Source organism: Macaca mulatta, chromosome 4 (assembly GCF_049350105.2).
Source record: "Macaca mulatta isolate MMU2019108-1 chromosome 4, T2T-MMU8v2.0, whole genome shotgun sequence".
Classification (NCBI taxonomy): Eukaryota; Metazoa; Chordata; class Mammalia; order Primates; family Cercopithecidae; genus Macaca; species Macaca mulatta.
Window position 1 is genome coordinate 151,082,784 of NC_133409.1, and position 17,511 is coordinate 151,100,294.

A 17,511-nucleotide genomic window follows, 5' to 3' on the forward strand; every position below is an offset into this window, starting at 1 on the left:
TGGGGTTGCCTGTTATCTCTGTGTATTCTGTCCTTGCTGAAGTCTGATGGGGCCTAAAGAATGAACAGGATTACTTTTACTTCAGACTTGAGCTAGTGGCAGTCTTGATTGCAGCCGCCATGCTGGCCGCATATCACTGCTAGCGGAGGTTAACAAGGCTGCAGGCCAATGGTGTGCAGCCGGGGATTTGCTGAGTGCTTTCCTTTCCAATTAGAAAGTGGGTATGGAGTTATTCACATTCATACCACATTTATTTACAGTTTCCCTGAGAGCTATTAGAACTCTCCTGCCATCTATAACAGAGTCTTAAGAGACCATGAACATTCTACAGAATGTTAAATTTGTTCATTTCATTGGCAACATCATAGATTGGGATGGATGAGAAAGAAGGTGGAAAGTATGCTGGAGGCCTTGGTAAAACACATGCACCCCAGAGAGAGGAGGACAAATCTTACAGAACTTCAGGAGTGGCCACTGCAGTGAAATTGTATGAGTCCGGTGGCTAGGGGCATGCAGGGAAATTTCTTCCGATAAGAACATAACAAAACAAAACAAAAAACCCATTACATCTTTCATCCTCACGGAAACGAAAAAAGAGAAAGAGAAGCAGATTGCCTAGTGAATCTCTTTGGGTTCTGACAACACCACATTCCATACATAGGTATATCTTTTGGCCCACATTTTGGGTGACATACGAGGATGCCAGCTTCAAGTGGGGCCTACACAAAAAAGGACACTGCAGCAGATCCACGCTGTGGTGCAGGCAGTCACCGTCCCTCAGTCCCCCTGGTGCTGGAGGTGGCAGGGGTGGGGAAAGATGCGGGATGGAGCTGAACCAAGCATCAGTGGGAAAGTCACAATGGAGGGCCTAGGATTCTGGAGTAAGATCATGTCATCCACAGCAAAGACATACGCCCCCTTCTCAAAGCAACTTTTAGTGTTACTGGCCCTGATCAGATAGAATTCTTGACCATGGGACACCAAGAACCATGTGATTCCAAGTACTTACATGAATTGGCTTGTGTGTCACCTACAGAGTCATAGGTTGGACAGGCCCCTCATGAGATGGAAATAGTCCATGTGGAAAGAGCCTGAACCCCAAGTTAACACCCCATCCACGCAGAAAATACCTACCCCTGAGGTGGCACTGAACAACCAAGCAGACAAATGGAAGTTAGCCAGGCTTCACTGTGGACCAGCTCAGACCTGGCAGGATGGGAATGTGCACGCAGGAACCACACTAGCTGCCTTCACGCGCCCATCCTGCCAGGTCACTCAACGGCCTTGGTAGGTGGGAGTCAGTGCTGCTGGACCCATAGGTAGCCTCCAAAAGGTGAGACTCATAAACCACCCTCCCCAACCCTAGAGTAGCTACCCCTGATTTCTAACACAGAGGAGTTCTGCCAGTTCCAGTTGAATGGCATTATACATGCGCCTGGGTCTCATCATCTCGCTGTGTGTGGCTGTAGCCTATTCACTCCCATGGCTGTCCAATGCTCCACTTTATAAATAGCTCACACTTCTTGTCCCTTCACTGTTGATAGACAATTATGTCATATTTAGATTTTGCAAATCTTGCTGCTATGAATAATATTTTCATATATTTTGGCACACATATACATACATTTCTATTGGTTGATAACTAAGAGTGCAATCGCTGGGTCATAGCTGAATACATGCTTGACTTAGTCTCTCAAAAAACAAGTTTCTAGTAGTAAACAAACAGTAGGGGAGGACAAATCTCTTACTTTAGAAATTATTCAGATAATAAATGAAGAAGGAATGAGAGACTGAGACTGTAATAACTCTTTTGCAACCGATAATGAATGAACAGATTTAGCCATTGAACAGCAATGACGATTAACAATACAAAAAAACCCCCCAAAAAACTGGCCGGGCGCGGTGGCTCACGCCTGTAATCCCAGCACTTTGGGAGGCCGAGGCAGGTGGATCACGAGGTCAGGAGATTGAGACCATCCTGGCTAACACGGTGAAACCCCGTCTCTACTAAAAACACAAAAAATTAGCCGGGCATGGTGGCGGGCGCCTGTAGTCCCAGCTACTCAGGAGACTGAGGCAGGAGAATGGCGCGAACCCGGGAGGCGGAGCTTGCAGTGAGTGGAGATCTGGACACTGCACTCCAGGCTAGAGGACAGAGAGAGACTCCGACTTAAAAAAAAGAAAATACTGTGAGATTCTTCCTCTTTTTGGAAGACAACGATACAGTAGCATCACACAAGTAAAGTGAAAAAGAGATCAAGCCTGAATAGAAGCTAATCTCTGTAGCCAGTTACCAGTTTAGAGGTATAACAGATACTAGAAATACATATTAAACTACAATTTGGGGAGCAATCAGCAAAATGCACACTATGGGAAGCTCTACCACACAATATAAATTTCAAGGAAGAATTGATAGAATAAAATAGAACAAAATCATATTTCTAAAGGTAAAACTAAATTATAATTTTGGATGATAAAAATATAAAATAGAGGCCAGGCATGGTGGCTCAAGCCTGTAATCTCAGCACTTTGGGAGGCAAAGGTGGGTGGATCACGAGGTCAAGAGATCGAGACCATCCTGGCCAACATGGTGAAACTCCGTCTCTACTAAAAAAATACAAAAATTAGCTGGGTGTGTGGTGGGGTGTGCCCATAGTCCCAACTACTCAGGAGGCTGAGGCAGGAGACTCGCTTCAACCCGGGAGGTGGAGGTTGCAGTGAGCCAAGATTGCGCCACTGCACTCCAGCCTGGAGACAGAGCAAGACTCCATCTCAAAAAAAAAAAAAAAAAAATATATATATATATATATATATATATGTATATAAAAGAAATGATGATCATAAAAGTCAGGATGTGTTTTTACTTGGGGGAGGAAAGAATTTATTGTTGAAGTGGGGCAAATGATGGGGCCTCTGGTTTGCCCCGTAAACGTCTATCCCTAATGGTTAATGGGTGTTTACTTTTTATTAAAGGACACACATTTTAGATAGTTATTTTTTTTCCTTTTGGAGTCTTTTATTTTATGACACAAATAATGTATAGAGCATGGTTACTATTTTGCACAAAGTCTCCTTCTCATTCTCCTCTCTGGACACTGAGCAAGTAGAACAACCAGTAGCCCCAGGACCCCCAGCAGGGGTGACCTCACTTCTAGGTGTGCGTGGAGCTCACATCACCAGAGGCAATATGCAGGTCTACTCCTTGACTCTTGGAAGAATCTGATAGGACACAGCTGAGGGGAAGCCTTCTCCGCCGTCTGCAGGCTCTTGGCCTTCAGTGTAGAGGGAGCGGGTCCTCACCCCTCCAAAGGCGCCTTCATGGCCAGAGCCTCCTCTCTGCATGGGGAATAAGGTCTGGCGCTTCCCCTGAACACGGTGACATGGATCTCGCCAAAGGTGGGGAATGACACCATTCCTTCTCCAGCAACCTCACCCTTCTTTTGCTTTACAGGAAAGTTGACGCAGGATGGTGTCCAGTGAAGAAATCCCAGGTGCATGGAAAGGAGAGGAGGGTCTCAGGGCTGTGAGTGATCTGCAAAAGGAAGCGCATGGACCACCAGGGGGCGCTGCTGCGCTGCTCCTGCTCCCAGGAGGTGGATGCCCAGGATGAGCTTTAAGGTGGAGACAGGGATATCATTGTTCATCCTCCAGGTTCCAAGTAAAAGCCTTCCGGCCAATCTTGGCCGCGCGTCCCTGTGTAGCGAGCGGGCTCGGAGGTGCTCACCGCTGCTGTCATGGTTCATTTGCTAAACTGCATCGTCGCTGTGTCCCAGAACACGGGCATTGGCAAGAACCGGGACCTGCCCTGGCCACCGCTCAGGAATGAATTCAGGTATTTCCAGAGAATGACACAAACTCTTCAGTAGAAGGTAAACAGAATCTGGTGATTATGCGTAGGAAGACCTGATTCTCCATTCCTGAGAAGCATCGACCTTTAAAGGATAGAATTAATTTAGTTCTCAGCAGAGAACTCAAGGAACCTCCACAAGGAGGTTCATTTTCTTGCCAGAAGTATGGACGATGCCTTAAAACTTACTGAACAACCGACCGGGCGCGGTGGCTCACTCCTGTAATCCCAGGACTTTGGGAGGCCAGACGGGCAGATCACGAGGTCAGGGAATCGAGACCATCCTGGCTAACACAGTGAAACTCCATCTCCACTAAAAATAAAAAAATAAATAAATTAGCCGGGAGTGGCGGCGTGCGCCTGTAGTCCCAGCTACTCGGGAGGCTGAGGCAGGAGAACGGCGTGAACCCGAGAGGTGGAGCTTGCAGTGAGCAGGACCATATCACTGCACTCCAACCTGGGCGACAGAAAGAGACTCCGTCTCAAAAAAAAAAAAAAAACAAAAAACAAAAAACAAACACAAAACGACAACAACAAAAAAACCAAAAACTTACTGAACAACCAGATTAGCAAATAAAGTAGAGATGATTTGGTTAGTTGGTGGCAGTTCTGTTTATAAGGAAGCCATGAATCACCCAGGCCACCTTAAACTATTTGTGACAAGGATCAGGCAGGACTTTGAAAGTGACACGTATTTTCCAGAAATTGATTTGGAGAAATATAAACTTCTGCCAGAATACCCAGGTTTTCTCTCGGATGTCCAGGAGGAGAAAGGCATTAACTACAAATTTGAAGCATATGAGAAGAATGATTAATATGAAGGTGTGTTCTGGTTTATTTTAAGTTGTTCCCCCTCCCTCTGAAAAAAGTATTTTTACATTAGAAAAAGAAAACTTTTGTTGACTTTAGATTTATGGATAATTATTTCTAAGCAACGTGTTTTTATTCCCCACTAATCTTGACTGTATCAGATATCATTTATGAAACGCTCTTGCTATAACTAAGTGCCTCTCCAAGACCCCAACTGAGTCCCCGCACCTGCTACAGTGACCTGCCATTCCACACCCATCGCACATGGGACTCTGGCCAGTCCTTGACATTGTTGGGCTTTTCAAATGTCGGTAGTATTTACTAAAGATGAAGATGCACATACCCTCCAACTGAGCAGTTTCACTAGTAGGAAATACTGAAAGCTTCCTACGTGTATACCTAGAGGTTTGTAGACAAATGTTGCAGCCTTGTTTGTAACGGTGAAAAATTGACAACAACTTGGAAGTCCAATGATGGGAAAATGAATATATTTCTGCCTTAGACTGGGGAACCCAAAGGAGATTCCAAGACTGAAATTTCAGTGAAAACAGTTTATTTGCTAGATCTTACCAGAAAGCATCAATTGAGGTATGGAGAAATGGAACTGAGAAGGTAAGAAAAGCAGTTTAAAGTCAGTGAGCAGGTTCTCATCGGTATCAAACTCCATACTGCTGAGATACAGGGAAACGGAGGGGAGAAAGCTGGAGTGTTGATCCTCCACTCCTTGGTTGTCAGCTCCCTGTCCTGTGTGTGGGTGGAACGTACTCCAGCTGCTCTATAGCAAGTCCCAGGTGTTTGCAGTAAGAAGCTGCTGGCATGCACAAGAACAGTGGATACCAAACACTTAAAGCAATTCCTTGTTTAAGTATGTAAGCTCTTCATACTTTTTATTTATTTATTTATTTTTAGACAGAGTTTCGCTCTTGTTGCCCAGACGGAGTGCAATGGCGTGACCTCGGCTCACTGCAAACTCCGCCTTCCCGGGTTCAAGCAATTCTCCTGCCTCAGGCTCCCAAATAGCTGGGACTACAGGTGCGCGCCACCACACCCGGCTAATTTTGTGTTTTTGATGGAGATGGGGTTTCATCATGTTGGTCAGGCTGGTCTCAAACTCCTGACCTCAAGTGATCCACCCACCTCAGCCTCCCAAAGTACTGGAATTACAGGCATGAGCCATCGCACCCAGCAGATCTTCATTCTTTTTATGTAGTAAAATGTATAAAGCCACACATGGTTTATTTGAAATATTTTATGATTTAAAAAAATACAGAAGCAGGAAAACCAATTCTAAGTTCAAGTGAGGGATGATGGTAGCTTGAACCAAAGGGTTGCATGTAGTAAGAAACTGTGATTTAAGATATATTTTAAGGTTGGAAGTAGCAGGATATTCTAATGGAGTTTGACTTTGGTTTGGGGCCCACTGAGTTTGAGATGCCTTTGAGAAATGAAGGACGTAGAGAAAGAATACAAGAAAAACTGGCCGGGCACAGTGGCTCACGCCTGTAATCCCCGCACTTTGGGAGGCCAAGGCAGGCGGATCACTTGTGACCAGCTTGAGCAACATGGTGAGGTCCCATCCCTACAAAAAATACAAAAGTTGGCTGGGCCCTGTGGCGCCCACCTGTAGTCCCATCTGCTCAGGGCCTGAGGTGGATGAATTGAGCCCGCGCGGTCACGGCTGCAGGGAGTTGTGATTGCGCCACTGCACTCCAGCCTGGGTGACAGAAGAGACCCTGCCTTGAAAAAGAAGCTGAAAACAATGGAAGCATGCCTTCAGAATTCTAGAAAGAAAGTTATTTTCAACAGATAAATCTATATTCAGCCAAATAATCAAGGGTGAATGTAAAATAATACATTTTTAGACAAGCAAAGACTCAGGGGTTACCTCCATGTATCCTTTCTTAGGAAGCTATTGGAGAAAATACTCCAGCAAAATGCAGGAGTAGACAAACCAGAGAATGACATGGATCCAGCAAATAGGATCCAACACAGGAAATATTCCAGCTATGGAGCTGGCTTTAAAAAGAAACAGTGAAAATATTAATAGGTTAGCTGGGTGGAATGGCCCATGCCTGTAGTTCCAGCTACTCAGGAGTCTGAGCAAGAGGATTTTTGAACCCAAGAGTTCCAGACCAGGCTGGCCACCATAGTGAGGTCCCTTCTCTTAAAAATAATAATAGGTTATTGCCAGATTTGGGACATTTGGAAAGAAGTTCATGGAAGATAAAGCAAAAGTAAAAAAGCAAGGGGGAAGGGTGGTTAGGCAATCATTAATTCTAGGGCAGAAAGAAGTACAGGATACGAAGAGCATATTACGCTGTTTTTCTCAACAATGAGCAATATGTACATAGTCATAATGATGTGGTGACTGCTTAGCCCCTAACTCTGGTAACTACTTTGGGACAATATGGGAGGAAAAGTGAAGATAGTGATGGTGTAAGAGCTAAATCCTCATCTGTCATATTAAGAAATCACTATAGAATATATAAAATAATCAAGAAATGACTAAGTAGTTATGTGAGGAGAAGAACAGAAGACATTGCTAAAAGAGTTGAAAGTCATTGCTCTGGAGGATTAGGAGGGATGGGGCAGGGGACGGTTGGGATGCATTATAAACAGAAGAGGGTTTTAAAAATTACATGTATTAATATATGCACCCACTTGTAAAACTGAAAAAATAATAATTTGGAAAAACCCACGAAGGCAACTACCAGAAGGAAAAACTGAGAGAATGAAAAGTGCTTGTCTCTGGAAAGAACAACTGGCAGGACTGTTGCTTCCACTGTAAGACTTTTGGAGCCATTTGATCTTATTTAAACTTTTTCATATATATCCTCAATAAAAACAATTCTGTCTTAATAAAAAGTTACACTCATTCATAAAAAACAAACAAACAAACAAACAAACAAACAAAAACAAAGAAAAAAACCCTTCCTGCCCAGCCCATCTCGATCTCCCCAAATCCTCAGCGCTAATGAGGACTGTCTCCTTCTCACCTCCCTGGACTGGGCTTTTTACCACTGGAAAGTGGATGTGATTTCTAGTTTCTGCATGTCTTGGTTTATTGTGCTGCCAGCGAAATAAAATCAAAACACAAATTGAATAAATAATAAATAAAATAACCCATAGTGAGCAAAGGTTTACGATGTATTTTTTTATGTCAAGTTCTCACTCTGTGGCCTGGGCTGGAGTCCAGTGGTGCGATCATAGCTCACTACAGCCTTGAATTCATGCGCTCAAAAGATCTTCCCACCTCAGCCTCCCCAATACTTGGGAATACAAGTGCCCACCACCATGCCCAGCTAAGTTTACTTATTTTTATTCTGGTTTAGAGACAAGGGTCTCACTATATTGTCCAAGCTGGTCTCTAATTCCTGACCTCTGGCCTTAACGTCCTGAACTGCTGGGATTACAGGGGTGAGCTGTCATGCCCGGCTTGTAATGTACTGATGTCATCAAGGTTTCCTTCTCCAAGTGTGGACACAGCAGCGGACGTCCCTTGTCTGTTGGGTCAGGACACTGGGTAGAGTGGAATAGCAGGACAACAAAGTCACTGCAGAAAGTGCCCATCCAGAAGAGGTCCAGCAGGGAGGGCCAACTGTCCCAGGGCCACCATATTTAGGAATAACTCCTCTTTCTGGGCAGGACTGTTCTTTGATTACTTTTGTATTCGCAATAGTTCTAAAATTGTAGGATGGTGAGACTCAAGACTGGCTAAGGTTTTGTTTTGTTTTGTTTTGTTTTCAAAAAACCATCTCTGAGATTTGTTGATCTCTTGAATATTTTTTTGTGTCTCAATTCCCTTCAGAAATTAACTTATTCTTAACATTTCACAGTCCACTTTCAATTAATAATGTACTAGTACTGATAAATACAGAAATCTTGCAACCACTTATCCTCTGTAAAATGTCCATCTTTTGTGGTATAGACATTATATGCAATATATCTATATAGGTTATAAGTCCCACGAGAAAAGTTTTTTTCTTATCTTTAAACAGTTCTATGAATATAAAGAGTAAATGAGGGAAGCAAGATAGCCTTTGAACTTAGCTCAGTATTTACCATTTTTGATCATCTTCATATTTTCTGATAATCTCATTTTCCACCTGGTATAATTTGCCTCTAGCCTGAAGAATTTTCTTTACCAATTGTTATTGTACAGATCTGCTGATGAGAAATTCTCTTCATTTTCTTTTACCTGAAATATCTCCTTATTTTGTCTGTCCTTGGAAGACATCTGTGCTGGATATAGAATTCTTTTTGACCTTTTTCTCTTCCAGCATTTTAAAGATGTTTTTCTACTTTCTTTTGTTTCTATGGTTTTTAATAAAAAGTAATTGGTCATGACAAGAGGAACAGAGAAACAAAAACTGGGAAAATAACATAGTAGACCTAAAACTTGTCATATCAATAATGACAAAAACCTGGATGAATCAACACTCCAATGAAGGGCAGAGATTATAAGACTTGGTTTAAAAAAAAACACAGAACCCAACCATATGCTCTTTCCAGATATGCACTTTGTTAGTTGTTGTTGTTGTTGTTTTTTAAATTTAACTTTTATTTTTAGTTAAGGGGTACATGTGCAGGTTTGTTATATAGGTAAACTTGTGTCATGGGATTGTGTTGTACAAATTATTTCTATACCCATTAGTACCCACCCAAGTATTAAGCCTTAGTACCCATTAGCTATTTTTCCAATCTTCTCCCTCCTCCTACCCTCCACCATTAAGTGGACCACAGTGTGTGTTGTTCCCCTCTGTGTGTCCATGTGCTCTCATAGTTTAGCTCCCACTTATAAGTGAGAACATGTGGTAGTTGGTTTTCTGTTCCTTTCTTAGTTTGTTAAGGATAATGGCCTTCAACTCCACCCATGTTCCTGCAAAGGACATGATCTCATTCTTTTTATGGCTACATAGTATTCTATGGTGTATATGTGCCACATTTTATTTATCCAGTCTACCCCTGATGGACATTTAGGTTGATTCCACGTCTTTGCTATTGTGAATTGTGCTGCAATGAACATATGTATACATGTAAGACATGCGTTTTCTTTTTTTAATTTAACTTATATTATTTTACTTTAAGTTCCAGGATACATGTGCAGAATGTGTAGGTTTATTACATATGCATAATCTGCCATGGTGGTTTGCTGCACCTACTGATCCATCCTCTAAGTTCTCTCCCTTCACCACCCACTCCCCAACAGGCCCTGATGTGTATTGCTCCCCTCCTTGTGTCCATGTGTTCTCAATGTTCAACTCCCACTTAGGAGTGAGGACATGAAGTGTTTGGTTTTCTCTTCCTGTGTTAGTTTGCTGAGGACGATGACTTCCAGCTTCATCCATGTTTCTGCAAAGGACATGAACTCATTCATTTTTCTGGCTGTGTGGTATTCCATGGTGTATATACACCACATTTTCTTTATCCAGTCTCTCACCGATGGGCATTAGGGTTGGTTCTTTTTCTTTGCTATTGTAAATAGTGCTGCAATAAACATATGTGTGCATGTGTCTTTACAGTAGAATTATTTATATCCCTTTATATCCCAGTAGAATTATTTATACCCTTACTGGGTATCTCATTACCCAGTAATGAGATTGCTTGGTCAAATAGTATTTCTGGTTCTATAACTTTGGGGAATGGCCACACGGTCCTCAACAGTGGTTGAACTAGTTTACATTCCCACCAACAGTGTAAGAGTGTTCCTATTTCTCCACAGCCTCGCCAGCATCTAGTGTTTCTTCACTTTTTAATAATTGCCATTCTGACTGGTAGGAGATGGTATCTCATTGTGGTTTTGATTTGCATTTTTCTAATGATCAGTGATATTGAGCTTTTTTCCATATGTTTGTTGGTCACACAAATGTCTTCTTCTGAGAAGTGTCTGTTCATATCCTTTGCTCACTTTTTGATGGGGGTGTTTTTTCTTCTTGTAAATTTGTTTAAGTTCCTTGTAAACAAACATGTGAGCTCTCATCATTCTTGCTTAAATGCCTAACAGGCATCCTAACCAGTGTTAACAAGGACGGGGCATGGTGCCTCACGCCTGTAATCCCTGCATTTTGGGAGGCTGAGTGGGGAGGATCACTTGAGTTCAGGAGTTTGAGACCAGTCTGATAGGTGAGACCTCATCTCTACCAAATAAAAATAATTTTAAAAGAAAAAAGGTCGATAGATAAGAAAGGACGAAAAAGACTTTCTTTGTTACCAGCTTCATTGCTTATTTAGAAAACACTAGGGAATTCTGAAAAAGTCTCTGGAATTAATCAGTGAATTTACAAAATAATTCATAAAATATATGTAATAAGTCACTCAGATGAACATGAAAGGATAGCAAACAATACTAGTCATCTAAGAAGTGCAAGTTAAAACCACAATGAGAAGCCATCACACATCAACTAGAGTAGGTTAAGTTAAAAAGACATATGATAAGTCTAAACACTGATAAGAATATGGAAAAAACAAGAATGTCTGATATTGCTGGTAGGAATGCAAAAAATGTGGCAGCCAATTTGTAAAGTGGTATGACAATTTCTTACACAGTTACCCATCCATTACCACATGACCCAGCAATTCCACAAATATGTAGTTATCCAAAAGAAATAAAAATGTAAGGCCACACTTATAAGCAGTTATTTCTAGTGGCTTCATTAATAACAAACCCTAACTGGAGGAGTCCACATGTGTATCAACTGGAGAATAGAGAAAGCAACGAATAAACTGGGATTCCAACAATAGTCAGCAGCTGCTCAGCAATAAAAATGAATGAATGGCATCATCTCAAACATCGTTATGCTAAAGGAGAGACCAAACAAAAGACTACATAACATATGACTGCATGTCCGTGACATTCTAGAAATGTCACCATTGCAGCGACAGAAAGCAGAGCAGTGGTTGAATGAGGGGAAGAGGGTGAGGGTGGGAGGCAAGGATTAAATAGAAAGGGGCATAAAGAAGGTTTTTAGGGAAAAGAAACTGTTCTCTACAGTGCCACAGTTCAGGAGTAACTGGGTGGTGGGAACTAAGGGGAGAGGAAGGTGTGAGGGATGAGGGCAGAGAGAAGGGCTGGGGAAGCAGGAGGTGAGGACAAGGAGCAGGGGAAAGGACTCCAAAGCAGTGGAGGAGCCTAGCAGGGGGTTCTCTGCATTCGGTGTTTCTCTACTGGGCAGTGTGGTAGTTACACGACTATAAATACTTACCAATATTCACCAAAAGGCGCAGCTAAAGCTGTTGAATTTTATTACACATAAATATCCTACTAAGCAGAAAAAAAAAAGAGGGGGAAAGAAGGCAAAAATAAAGACATTTTTATATCATCAAAGCCATAAAATTCATTTCCTAGAGGTCCTGTATTATATTTAATTTTAAAGGAAATTCTTCAGGGTGAAGGGAAATGATACTAGATGGTGACCCAGATACACAGAAAGGAACAATTAACAACAGAAATGATGCACATACACATGTCACATTCACACTCATTTTCTTAATTTCCTGAAGACATATGGCTACTTGTCTAAAACAAAAGGTATTACACTGTATCATTGAGTTTATAATATAGATTGATATAATATATAAAACAATAATAGCATAATGGTAGGTTAAATGAAACTACACTGTTACAAGTATCCTTTATTTTGCCGAATGTAGTTTACTATAACCTGAACTTCACTGTGAAAAGTCAAGGAATCAGGTTCCATTCTTACAACAATAAAACATTAGTGTAAAGAAATATAGCTAAAAGTCACTAGGAGAATTAAAACCAAAACTAAAAAATGTTCACTTGACACATAGCAAAGGACGAACAGAAACAAAAAGATACGAGACAAATTGAAAACATATAAATTGTAGACCAAAATCCAGCCATAGTAAGTGAAGAAATGACACGACATGAGTCACATTAGCAGGACCGCTGAGCACTGTGGGGAGAACAGACATGGGTAGGAGGTGAGGGACAGTGTTAGTGCCACAATTCAGGAGCGACAGGGTGGCGGGGACTAAGGGGAGAGGAGGGTGTGAGGATGAGAGGGGCAGAGAGAAGGGCTGGAAGCAGGAGGTGAGGAAAAGGAGACAGGAAAGAATTCTAAAGCAGTGGAAGAGCCTAGTAGGGGGTTGTTTGCATTTGATATTTAATACATTTTGTGGGACTGCCAAAAACTAATGACCCCCTCATGATTAAAAAAAGCGGGGGGTTTACAAAAATACCAAGTGTCCAAATAACATGTGCACACTGCTTAGATGTGCAGAGTTCAGGAAAACAGGCAGTGCTTGAGCGTTGGTGAAGAGCCTTGGGACTGCATGGAGCACTGGCAGATTTGAGGTGATGACTACAGGCTCCCGGTTGCAATAGACAGTAACAAACCCTGCTTCTTTGTATTGAGGAGATGTTCTGGACTCACACAGGGAAACTCGGGCTAGGGAATGAAGATAATTTTAAATGCAACAACTCAGAGTCACAGATCCATAGTCTGGGAAAGTAAAACAGGAGCTTTGATAGTTTAATTATAATGCTGTTTTGACACAGGTCTTTTACAGATTGGAATTCTAATCATATAGGGATTACCAATATTGTACTATCTACTGTATTAAAAAACAAAAAGGAAACTGGTCTCCATGAGAATCTCTGTGTGGTGCCTTCAGACAAAACCTCACTAGGTTTAGAGAAAAAATCCCTGTCTCTACACCTCCATTCCCAGGGCGAGCTCACTCTCTGGCATCAAGTTCCCCGTGGTCAGTTTCCCTGCACAAAGGTCCAAGGGGAGAGGCAGGAGAGGGAGGGAGGGAGTCGAGTTCAGGGTCGGGGATTCCAGGACGAGCACTGAAGAGGAAGGATCTGGGCGCAGCCTGGGGGTCTGTCCCTGGTTTCCACAGACAGTTCCTTGTCCAGGACTTAGGCAGACAGTGTGACAAAGAGGCTTGGTGTAGGAGAAGAGGAATCAGGACCAAGCCCCAGGTCCCAGGCGTCGCTCTCAGGGTCTCAGGGTACTGTCTGCACTGGGCAGGCGCTGAGTTGGGGATTCCCCACTGCGCTGAGTTTCACTTCTCCCAACCTGTGTTGGGTCCTTTTTACAGGACTCTCGTGACGCGGCCCCAGTTCCCACTCCCATTGGGTGTCGGATTCTAGAGAAGCCAATCAGGGTCTCTGCGGTCCGGCTTCTAAAGTTCCCACTCAGACTCACACTCTCCCCGGACGCCTAGGATGGGGTCATGGCGCCTCGAGCCCTCCTCCTGCTGCTCTCGGGGGCCCTGGCCCTGACCGAGACCTGGGCCGGTGAGTCCGGGGTCGGGAGGGAGACGGCCTCGGCGGGGAGGAACGAGGGGTCCGCCCGACGGGGGCGCAGGACCCGGGGAGCCGCGCGGGGAGGAGGGTCGGGCGGGTCTCAGCCCCTCCTCGCCCCCAGGCTCCCACTCCATGAGGTATTTCCACACCGCCGTGTCCCGGCCCGGCCGCGGGGAGCCCCGCTTCATCTCCGTGGGTTACGTGGATGACACGCAGTTCGTGCGGTTCGACAGCAACGCCGCGAGTCCGAGGATGGAGCCGCGGGCGCCGTGGATAGAGCAGGAGGGACCAGAGTATTGGGACCGGGAGACACAGAAAGCCAAGGCCCACGCACAGGTTTTCCGAGTGAACCTGCGCACAGCGCTTCGCTACTACAACCAGAGCGAGGCCGGTGAGTGACCCGGCCCGGGGCGCAGGTCACGACCCCTCCCCATGCCCCACGGATGGCCCGGGTCCGAGATCCACCCCGAGGCAGCAGGACCAGCCCAAGACCCTCGACCTGGGAGTGTCGCGGGCGCCTTTGCTCGGTTTCAGTTTCAGTTTAGGCCGAAATCCCCAAGGGTTGGTCGGGGCGGGGCGGTGCTCAGTGGGCGGGGCTGACCGCGGGGGCGGGGCCAGGGTCTCACACCTTCCAGAGGATGCATGGCTGCGACCTGGGGCCTGACGGGCGCCTCCTCCGCGGGTATCACCAGTTAGCCTATGATGGCAAGGATTACATCGCCCTGAACGGGGACCTGAGCTCCTGGAGCGCCGCGGATATGGCGGCTCAGGTCACACAGCGCAAGTGGGAGGCGGCCCGTGAAGCTGAGCAGCGGAGAGCCTACCTGGAGGGCGAGTGCCTGGAGTCGCTCCGCAGATATCTGGAGAACGGGAAGGAGACGCTGCAGCGCGTGGGTACCAGGGGCAGTGGGGAGCCTTCCCCGTCTCCTATAAATCTCCCAGGATGACCTCCCACGAGGAGGGGAGGATAATGTGATCAGCGCTAGAATGTCGCCCTCCCTTGAATGGAGAATGGCATGAATTTTCCTGATTTCCTCTGAGGGCCCCCTCTGCTCTCTAGGACAATTAAGGGATGACGTCTCTGAGGAAATGGGAGGGGAAGACAGTCCCTAAATACTGATCAGGGTTCCCCTTTGACCACCGCAGCAGCCTTGAGCTTTTTCTCTCAGGCCTTGTTCTCTTCCTCACACTCAACGTGTGTGAAGGTCTGATTCCAGCTTTTCTGAGTCCCTCGGCCTCCACTCAGGTCAGGACCAGAAGTCGCTGTTCCTCCCTCAGAGATTAGAACTTTCCAAGGAATAGGAGATTATCCCAGATGCCTGTGTCCAGGCTGGTGTCTGGCTTCTGTGCTCCCTCCCCCACCCCAGGTGTCCTGTTCATTCTCAGGGTGGTCACATGGATGCTGTTGGGCTGTCTCATGAGAGATGCAAAGCCCCTGAATTTTCTGACTCTTCCCATCAGATCCCCCAAAGACACACGTGACCCACCACCCCGTCTCTGACCATGAGGCCGCCCTGAGGTGCTGGGCCCTGGGCTTCTACCCTGCGGAGATCACACTGACCTGGCAGCGGGATGGGGAGGAGCAAACTCAGGACACTGAGCTTGTGGAGACCAGGCCCGCAGGGAACGGAACCTTCCAGAAATGGGCAGCTGTGGTGGTGCCTTCTGGAGAAGAGCAGAGATACACGTGCCATGTGCAGCACCAGGGGCTGCTGGAGCCCCTCACCCTGAGATGGGGTAAGGAGGGGGATGAGGGGTCACATCTCAGGGAAAGCGGGAGCCCTTCTGGAGCCCTTCAGCAGGATCAGGGCTTAGGCCTTGGGGTCAGGGCCTCTCACCTTCTCCTCCTTCCCCAGAGCGGGCTTCCCAGCCCTCCATTCCCATCGTGGGCATCGTTGCTGGCCTGGCTGTCTTAGGAACTGTGGTCACCGTAGCTGTGGTTGCTGCTGTGATGCGGAGGACAGAGAGCTCAGGTAGGGAAGGGGTGAGGGGTGGAGTCTGGATTTTCTTGTCCCGCTGGGGGTTTCAAACCCCAGGTAGAAGTGTTCCCTGCCTCATTCCTGGAAAGCACCATCCACTCATGGGCCGACCTTGCCTGGGTCCTGTGTGCCGGCACTTACTCTTCTGTGCAGCACACGTGACAAGGAAGAACAATGTATCACTTTGATGGTTGTGGTGTTGGGATCGTGATTCCAGCATTCACGAGTCAGGGGAAGGTCCCTGCTAAGGACAGACCTTAGGAGGGCGGTTGGTCCAGGACCCACGCCTGCTTTCCTGGTGTTTCCTGATCCTGCCCTGGGTCTGTAGTCATAGTTCTAGAAACTTCTCTTGGGTTCAAGACTAGGAGGTTCCTCTAAGATCCCATGGTTCCTCTAAGATCCCTCTAAGATCCTCACAGGACATTTACTTCCCGCAGGTGGAAAAAGCGGGAGCTACTGTAAGTGGCGGGGGCAGGAGTGTGGAGGAGCTCACCCACTCCATTATTCCTCCTGCACCACGTCTCCTGTGGGCTCTGACCAGGTCCTGTTTTTGTTCTACCCCAGGGAGCAGCAGTGCCCAGGGCTCTGATCAGGACTCTGATGAGTCTCTCATGGCCTGTAAAGGTGAGACCCTGGGGATTTGAAGTGGGTGGGGGTGGGGCAGAGGGGAAAGGCCTGGGTAATGGAGATTCTTTGAGTGGGATGTTTCGAGTCTGTGGGGGGACTGTTCAGAGTGTCATCACTTACCATGACTGACCTGAATTTGTTCATGACTACTGTTTTCTGTAGCCTGAGACAGCTGCCTTGTGTGGGACTGAGATGCAGGATTTCTTCACGCCTCCCCTTTGTGACTTCAAGAGCTTCTGGCATCTCTTTCTGCAAAGGCATCTGAATGTGTCTGCGTCCCTGTTAGCATAATGTGAGGAGGTGGAGTGACAGCCCACCCCCGTGTCCACCGTGACCCCTGTTCCCATGCTGACCTGTGTTCCCTCCCCAGTCATCTTTCCTGTTCCAGAGAGGTGGGACTGGATGTCTCCATCTCAGTCTCAACTTCATGCTGCATTGAGCTGCAACCTCTTACTTCCCTACTGAAAATAAAAATCTGAATAGAAATTTGTTTTCTCAATATTTGCCATGAGAAGTTGATGGGTTAATTAAATAAGTCAATTCCTAAAATTTGAGAGAGGAAATAAAGACCTGAGAACCTTCCAGAATCCACATGTTCCCTGTGCTGAGTCTGTTGCAGGTGGGGACTGGAGAAGGCTGTGAGGAGCCGAATGTGGACGGGGCCTGTGCCTAGTTGCTGTTCAATCCCTCATAGGCTTTATAATTTTGGATGATAAAAATATAAAATAGAGGCCGGGCATGGTGGCTCAAGCCTGTAATCCCAGCACTTTGGGAGGCAGAGATGGGTGGATCATGAGGTCCAGAGATCGAGACCACCCTTGCCAACATGGTGAAACCCCGTCTCTACTAAAAAAATACAAAAATTAGCTGGGTGTGTGGTGGGGTGTGCCCATAGTCCCAACTACTCAGGAGGCTGAGGCAGGAGACTCGCTTCAACCCGGGAGGCGGAGGTTGCAGTGAGCCAAGAT

The 17,511-nt window shown here is 45.8% G+C and overlaps 1 protein-coding gene, 1 long non-coding RNA gene and 1 pseudogene across 10 annotated transcripts in view; 2 read left to right on the forward strand and 1 right to left on the reverse strand.

Moving 5' to 3' along the window:
- The window catches only part of LOC144340491 (uncharacterized), a 27,843-nt gene extending 12,882 nt beyond the window's left edge, over nucleotides 1-14,961 (reverse strand). Inside the window, exon 1 of the long non-coding RNA XR_013416669.1 lies at nucleotides 14,762-14,961. This is a non-coding gene — a long non-coding RNA (uncharacterized LOC144340491). The remainder of the gene's footprint in view (nucleotides 1-14,761) is intronic.
- LOC720317 (dihydrofolate reductase-like) lies at nucleotides 3,735-4,662 on the forward strand (annotated as a pseudogene).
- On the forward strand, nucleotides 13,840-17,130 carry LOC723473 (patr class I histocompatibility antigen, B-1 alpha chain-like). Of its 9 annotated transcripts, NM_001318343.2 has the most exon segments (9): nucleotides 13,850-13,928; nucleotides 14,059-14,328; nucleotides 14,556-14,831; nucleotides 15,399-15,674; nucleotides 15,794-15,910; nucleotides 16,354-16,374; nucleotides 16,481-16,517; nucleotides 16,519-16,540; nucleotides 16,706-17,130. In NM_001318343.2, coding segments are annotated over 9 exon segments (1,104 nt in total). In that variant the 5' UTR covers nucleotides 13,850-13,864; the 3' UTR covers nucleotides 16,727-17,130.
- Nucleotides 17,131-17,511: the final 381 nt, after the last annotated feature.